General features: G+C 39.1%; 1 protein-coding gene across 2 annotated transcripts; it reads left to right on the plus strand.

Annotated features, from left to right (window-relative positions):
* Positions 1-4,028: 4,028 nt before the first annotated feature.
* On the plus strand, positions 4,029-7,487 carry LOC116031365 (50S ribosomal protein HLP, mitochondrial-like). 2 transcript variants are annotated; one of them, XM_031273542.1, is made up of 4 exons: positions 4,029-4,267; positions 5,694-5,771; positions 6,003-6,094; positions 6,849-7,487. In XM_031273542.1, the coding sequence occupies exons 2-4, from the start codon at positions 5,741-5,743 to the stop codon at positions 7,221-7,223; spliced, it is 498 nt and encodes a 165-aa protein (XP_031129402.1). In that variant the 5' UTR covers positions 4,029-4,267; positions 5,694-5,740; the 3' UTR covers positions 7,224-7,487. The 2 variants fall into 2 exon arrangements, with proteins under 2 accessions (XP_031129402.1, XP_031129403.1); XM_031273543.1 differs by having other exon boundaries at positions 6,006-6,094.
* Positions 7,488-7,659: the final 172 nt, after the last annotated feature.

The raw sequence follows: 7,659 nt of genomic DNA on the forward strand, positions 1-7,659 counted from the left end.
ACCCTTCCAATATGCCTTAGAGGTATTTATACAAGATTTACATGTCTTGGGAAAAGAAAGAAAAGAGTTAACAAGTTTGATCTTAACAAAGTTTCCTAAATCAATGGATTTTTTTCTTAATGTCGAAAAGGGAAATCTCTGGAAAATCTCCTCTTACTGCCTCTGGTTTGGCACCCAATCTCCGCACCACCCCGACCGCCCACCAAGGGGTGAGTGATAGTGGGCATAAACCTAGCACCCTGACGAAGAACCTGGTTACTTAGTTCGCTCGACACCCTTCTACTCCCTATGTCGGTTGGCCATGCATGGCCGATTGCTACCCTTCTACTCCCTATGTCGGTTGGCCATGCATGGCCGATGGCTACCTATGCTTATACACATGCTTGAGTCTAAGGGCATGTTTGGTTGGCTGGAACTTTTTTTCAATGGAAAGCATTTTCCTAGAAACCATGGGAAGTGGAGTTTTCTTGGGTTTGGTTTATTGGAAATTTGGAAGTTATTTTCCAAAGGAAGTGTAATTCCTCATTTTCATGGAAAACAAAATCTTAGGTGAGGGGTGGGATTTCTTTTTCCATTGCAGTTGGGAAGAAAAAACCAAATGGTAAAACAAACTTACCCTGTACTTCTCTCTTAATACATACATATAAATAATAATAAGGGCATATAGGTCTTTTTGCATATTATTCCTTACCATTCTAAATCCAATCAAACAGTGGAATCAATATTCCAGTAACTTCTTTTCCACCAACCAAACAATAGAATTTATCTTCATGGTAATTACTTTTCCATGGAATTTCACTTCCACTTCCACTTCCCTTCAAATATTTTCCGCGAACCAAATGGGCCCTAAGTCCCACCAGTCTTTTGGATCAAGTGGTCAAGCTGCAAATCTAAGTGCTGGGACATGCTCTTAACTGGGAATACTACTCCCAAAAAAACAAGTTGAACAGTTAATAGAATCACAACTAACTGTTCTGATATATACTCTGATCTACTGTCAAATGTGAGTCATCAAGAACAAATGAGATTAGTAATATATGGGTTAATATGTATAATAATAATATAAAAATAAAGGAGTACCTTTCAGAATAATGATATGTGAGTCATCAAGAACAAATGAGTTTAGTAGTATAGTGTGCTAATATGTCTAATAATAATATAAAAATAAAGGAGTACCTTTTAGAATAATGGTTCTAAAAATGTGAGGGATAAAGTTATGATAATGGTTCTAATATGAAACTATTACACTTGACTAAAACATTTGGTTAAGAGATTTTAAGATGCTTGTTCTTGTTCTTGTATTGTTGGAGTTATGGAATAATTCCATCTTGTATGCATTTTACACACTTGTTTGACTCAAATTAAGCATTTCACTTTAGGTTGGCATTAGGTTCTTTTTAATTAGTTATGCTTTCGAAATCAATTATCCATCATTTTCTCTAGGATTAGCTTCTCATGAATAGATTAGTAATTAGTGCTTGATACACCCTGCTTCCTTGTGGATCGATAACCACGAATACTCCGAGTATTTGTTTGTCAAATTATGCTACAATAAGGGCGGGCAGTGGGAACATGTCTTTCGAGAAAGCTTTATTCAAGTCGATGTAGTCCACACACATTCGCCAAGCCGGTGACCACCAACACCATGTTGGCCAGCCAACCGGGGTATTTTATTTCGCGGATATGACCAGTTGCCAATAATGTCAACACCTCCTTCTTAATAAAGATTCTCTGATCATTTAACAAGTAGCGCATTTCATGAGCAACCAATGATGAGTAATGATCTACCCAGGCATATCTTCGCGTCCCCACGTGAAGACTTCCTTATACTCCCTTAGTACTTGGATAACCGACTGCTTAACTGCGTTTGTCAACTCGACCCCAATTCTCACTCGTCTCTTGAGGCGGTCAAGATTAAGGGCAACCACCTTCCGGATCACCCAGAATCATATTAATGACCGGCTTATGCTTCCGGTTTTGATCATCTTATTTATTGGCTTGCCAGCCAATCGTGGTGTCGTAAGCAGAGTGCTAGAGCAACCCTGGTTGGCGCCATTGATTGGGGGGAATTGGCCGACCATGTTGGATAGGCATTCTCAATTTTAGTCTTCATGGCAACGCACTCCTCTGTTATGTGTGTGCTCGTGTAGTGATACCGACAGTAGCGCGTTTGGATATATAACTTGCAAGTTATCCCCTAGTCTAACCAGTAATGGCAAAGGAAACAAGTCGTGAATTTCGTGTACAGGCTGCATGGTTGACTTGTACACAGGCGCACCTAGTCGATCCTATAGTCAATCATATATGTCCAGGTAGCGACGATTGCCTCCAACTAGTTACTGCAAGAATCGTTTGGCCGGAATCTCCTAATCGACGACCCTTCCTGCTGCCTTTTTTTTGCTTGACTACCTCCTCAATGTCGACGAGCTGATTAGCCCACTGGATAGCTTGAGTAGTCTTGGGGTTTTTCTCTCGCAGCTTGCTATATTGCTTGTCTACACGCAAGGATTCTTTAAATAAGGTTAAGGCCATCTTGTCGTCCAACCCCTCGATTGCCTACTCGTCTTTTTGCCAATGCACGATGTAGTTGCACAGACACTCTCCTTCCTTCTGTCATACCCAGGCCAAATCTGAGCACATGCTCTCTCTACTCCCAGCAAAGTGCGTCAAAACGCGGTCAGCCAAGGCTTCGAAACTCGTGACTGACTTCAAAAGCATGGATAAGAATTGTCATTGTGCAGAGTCGGAAAACGTAGGGAAAAAAGCTCGATAAAACATAGGGCATTCAACCCCAACCACCTGCATCTTTGCTTTGAAACATAGGGTACTCAGGCAGTTTAAAATCCGATAGGGCCTTATAGTCTAAGATCTCATACGAGAAATGCGAGGAAGTCAACATTCTTAGCAGTCATTTTTTCCCTTCCCTTCCTTCTAGTTTCTATCGCAAGTCTAAGATCTCAGACGAGAAAGGCAAGCAAGTTAGCATTCTTAGTAGTCAGCAATCATTTTTTCCCTTCCTTCTAGTTTCTATCGCAGGTCTTTGATTTCCTCTACCAAGTCAGCCATGCTAGGCAGTATCGCGCCCGTTTGGCTAGTGATTCCCAGCTACTCTCTAAGTTGATTGCAACAACCTCTTGTTTGCGCCTGTAGGCTTCGTGCCTTCGTACATTCCCCAGCTCCCCTCCTAGTCAATTAGGTGAGCAACGATCGGCTCAACTGCCCAACCGATCCAACACCGACCGGGCGGGAGCTCCAGGTCCTAACTGCGAGTGAACTAACCATGCTGGTCTAGCGCATTCTGAATGGACAGAGTGCTCAATCGAACGACTGCAGCAAACACTACATGGTGGATTCTTCTATCACCATGGATCTCTTGTTAATTAACGATATATTTAATTTTTTGGTGTTTGATTGAAAATTAGCGACAAAATTTGCGAGAGATAAGTTTTGTCGTTAAATACGTGGCTAATATTAGCGGTAAACTTCCGCGCAAAAATTTGAGACAAGTTTGCGACGGAATTTTTGCGGGCGGATTCCATTATTTTAAATTGCTACAGATTAGCGACGGAAATCAACATCCGTCGCTAGATTTTCATGCGTATTTATTTTTATGTACATCATAACGACGGATTTGGTTGTCCGTCGCCTAGCGAGGGATCACCAAATCCGTCGCTATGTCTTGTATGTGAGCTAATTGTTTTTACACTATAGCAACGGTCATTATTGTCCGTTGCTAGATAGCGACGGATAATATTGTCCGTCGCTAGGATGAAAACACGAAATGTTTTGAGTACATAATCTAGCGACAGATTCTCCTATCCGTCGCTATGATGAATACACGAAATGTTTTGAGTACATAACCTAGTGACAAATTTTAGAATCGCTAGGTTGAATACACAAAATGTTTTGAGTACATAACCTAGCGACAGATTGTAGAATCCGTGGAGCGACGGATTCTCCTATCCGTAGCTAGGTTTCTAACTCTCGTTTATATTTTATTATTTTTAATACGGGATCGGTAATTTTTTTCAAAAAACTTTGCGACGGATTTTGATCCCTCGCTGGAAAAAAAAAATCATTACTCATAACCCTAACCCTAAGCCGACAGACTGCCGATTACGCTGACTGCCATCTACGGTTCTCTCCCGTTACGCTGCCCCCGACGCCGACCGCCGACCGCCGCTGCCAGCTTCGCCGGCCGTCGCTGACTGCTTCGCTGCCCGCTTGTCGCTGCCTCCTCGCTGCCCGCCGACTGCTTCGCTAAAAGGTACGCCGGCTATTGTTTGTTTATTGCTACAGCTTGAAATCAAATATTGTTTGTCAAAATTAGGATTGCTTCAGCTTGAAATCAAATATTGTTTGTCAAAATTAGGATTGCTTCAGCTTCTGGTGATTTCTCAAAAAAATATGGATTGCTACGGTTCTCTTCTCTCTAATTTGGGGATTCATTCTGCCATTGTTGTTGTCGTATTCCCATTCTGAAATTATGAGAAACTCTGTTGTTGTTACCGTATTCATTCTGCCATTCTGAAATTTGGTGTCATTATTGCTGTATTCACATTATCTTGTTAAGTGATTGTTGAGCTAGATAGTAGTCTCAAACTGAAGTGTAATATAGATCCAAGAAAGAATGGGAATGGCTAACCTTCTGTTACTCCATTGACAAGTCATCCACACATTCAATCAAAAATTCCACATTTCTCCCCAAATATGGATTAGTTGATAATTGTAGCCGATCAAAATCACACTACAACAAAGTAATTAAGTTTCAAGTGACCATTTGTTAAGATAGATATCAAGTCAAAGAGACTTAAATGTGATATAAATTTGATTTACCTGGGTTACGGGTGTATCTGGCTCCAATTCAGTCATAAAGGCACTGATAAGAGCAGAGTTTGAAACTTTTATCTGTTGAATTGAATACTCTCTACTTAGAAAACTGAAAAAAGAGTAAAGCAAGGGAGTACACTCATCTCACTAGTTAAATACTATTAAAAGTAAAAGAAATTATAAGCATTAAAATACAATTAGGAGGGTTAAAACCTTATAAGATCTTGTGGTGCTCTGCTGTTTCCAACTTGTACAGAGAATAGATATTTTCTCTTAACATTCCCACTCATCCCACTAAACTTGTCAATTTTATTTTGAAAGCATCTCACTAGAACAAAACTTTCCTAAAATGTAGACTTCCACGAACTAGTTTATAATTAACACTTCTCTGACTTGGACTCACCTTTGTAGTTCATAGTTTTACAAACCTATCAATGATTCCTTTGAACCTTAAACACAATGTGCCTAATATAAAATTGTGCAGGTTACAGATGTATATATAGGAAGAGAGTCACAGGCATACTAAGACAGAGACTCATAACATGACTCAAATCTTTGCAACATTTGGTTTGTTTCATTTTATAATGTTCCCTAGCTGTCTTTATTCATGGAGAAATCTGGTGTTGAATGGGATGAAATGAGAGGGTGAAAACAAAAATGTTTCCTATCAACTGAGGGTTGGTCTGTGCAAAATTTCCTTGGTTCAAGTAGTTAAAATCTTGGTGGGCTAATAGAAGGATGGACTTGTTATATATAGACATGAATTAATAATCTTTTGCATTTGAAGAGTTGCTTTTTCTGCTCTGCTGTGTTTATTTGGTATTAGTGGACTGATGTTATTATCAATGAATCTATGTTGACAGGAAAGATAAGGACTTCATAAATTTGTTGTGTGAATCTGTAACTAGTGATGGCTGCATCTTCTTCTCGGTTGCGCCGTGGTAAGAGAGCTTGCTGCTTTTGACTACCAGTTCCCCAGTCCGTGTGCTTGCAATTAGTTACAAAACTTTAGAACTTGTTTAAGTTGATCTGTATGATTCATAATATTTTCATCTAAAGTAGATTCTACCAACTAAACTGACGGCCTTCAAGACATAACCTCTTTTTCTGCTTTATTTACTTCCTGCTAATTCTGTGCTGACTGTGCATGTGCACTACTTATGGTTTCTTAGCAGGTTGTTCTTTATTGGGTGGCCTTTGTAACAACTCTGCCTTGTTCACGAGAGCATCACCTAAGATTATATCCAATGATTTATTCACACAGGTTCCTCTGCTCTATTGTCCTTTTTATCTTTTCCAACTTTATCTGTGATATATCATGATTGTTGGGTTCTGAATAGTCATTGTTAGTATATGTATTTATTACAAATGTCAGTATGATACACTATCCCAAAGGCTAAAGCATTTGATCTTTTAATGGATGATTGTTAGAAATTTAGAACTACATAGTAATACATACTTTAAGAATCTCATGTCTGAAACAAAAAAGATTATTAAGAAAAAAAAAAGGATACATGCTCGGCTGCCTTAATAGTTTATAGTTTGCCCTGATACTGCAAGATGGACTCTCTGGACTGAGCTGTTACAATTACTCAACCAACCTCACAAAATAACAGTAAATCAGTCAATAATAAATTGTATGCCTATATATATCTTCATTTTAATGATATTAATAAGAATTTCAAACTTCTGAAAAGCAAATGTGTCAATAGTTAGAACATCATTTGTTCCATACTTCCATCAGACTAATAACAGTGAGTCTTCATATCATGACACTTGTTTCATGCATCTTGCTGATAGTAGTGAGTTCTTATTGCTTCACTTTCTTTAATCAAGAATTTTTTGCTTACTTGAAGCTGCATTACCATTGTAGTGTTTGTTATTAACGGATGTAATGACGAGTGTTTAAAATTAGATAGTTAAATTAATTTGATTGCCTATTTTTCATCAAGAAAAGGCAACTACACACCTTTATTTAAGCTGTGAGTAAAGCTATATGATTCTTTTTCCCCTTTCAGCAACTAAGAACTTTTATACAAATGAGGACCAACCTCAAAGTGGTAGACAATTCGGGTGCGAAAAGAGTTATGTGCATACAAGCATTGAAGGGCAAGAAAGGAGCAAGGCTGGGGGATACAATAGTTTGCTCAGTAAAGGAAGCGCAGCCAGGTGGGAAAGTGAAGAAAGGAGAGGTTCACTACGGCGTAGTTGTTCGTGCTGCAATGCCAAGGGGCCGCTGTGATGGGAGCGAAGTGAAGTTTGACGACAACGCTGTGGTGCTTATCAACAAGCACGGAGAGCCAATCGGTACCAGAGTTTTCGGTCCCGTTCCCCACGAGCTTAGGAAAAAGAAGCACATCAAGATTCTCAGCCTCGCAGAGCACATTGCCTGAGGTACATAGATACTCTGGCTGCCATCTCAGAGATGATATGTTCATATCCTGTGCTGTGCTGTGCTACTTTGGAATAGGTCTTAGTACAAGCTAGTCTACTTTTTGCTAGGGTCTGGGGTTGAATAGGTACACTATTTTACCCATGTTACCAGTTTGGGTATTTTCGGTTTCCAAATCAAAATTGTTGCCTTTTTCACAAACAAGCTTTACAAATTGTACGGAGTAACTGCTGCAATACTGCATGGTTTTACTTTTGTTTTGTTTTGTTTTTTTTTTTTTAAAAAAATTTTGTTTTTGTTTTTTATACATTAGGTTTCCGAGCTTTAAGTAAGATAAATTTTAAGCCCCAGGAACCACTTTAGATATTGAATACCAAAGTGTTTTATACAATATTCTTATTTTGTGGAAATATTATTTTAAAGGGTAAATGACTTGA

Source organism: Ipomoea triloba, chromosome 10 (genome assembly GCF_003576645.1).
Source record: "Ipomoea triloba cultivar NCNSP0323 chromosome 10, ASM357664v1".
Taxonomy (NCBI): domain Eukaryota; kingdom Viridiplantae; phylum Streptophyta; class Magnoliopsida; order Solanales; family Convolvulaceae; genus Ipomoea; species Ipomoea triloba.

Coding starts and splice junctions, on each gene's coding strand:
- LOC116031365 (XM_031273542.1), top strand. CDS start 5,741: ATGGCTGCATCTTCTTCTCGGTTGCGCCGTG. Junction 5,772..6,002: donor TTCTTCTCGGTTGCGCCGTG/GTAAGAGAGCTT, acceptor ATGGTTTCTTAG/CAGGTTGTTCTTTATTGGGT. Junction 6,095..6,848: donor CCAATGATTTATTCACACAG/GTTCCTCTGCTC, acceptor TTCCCCTTTCAG/CAACTAAGAACTTTTATACA.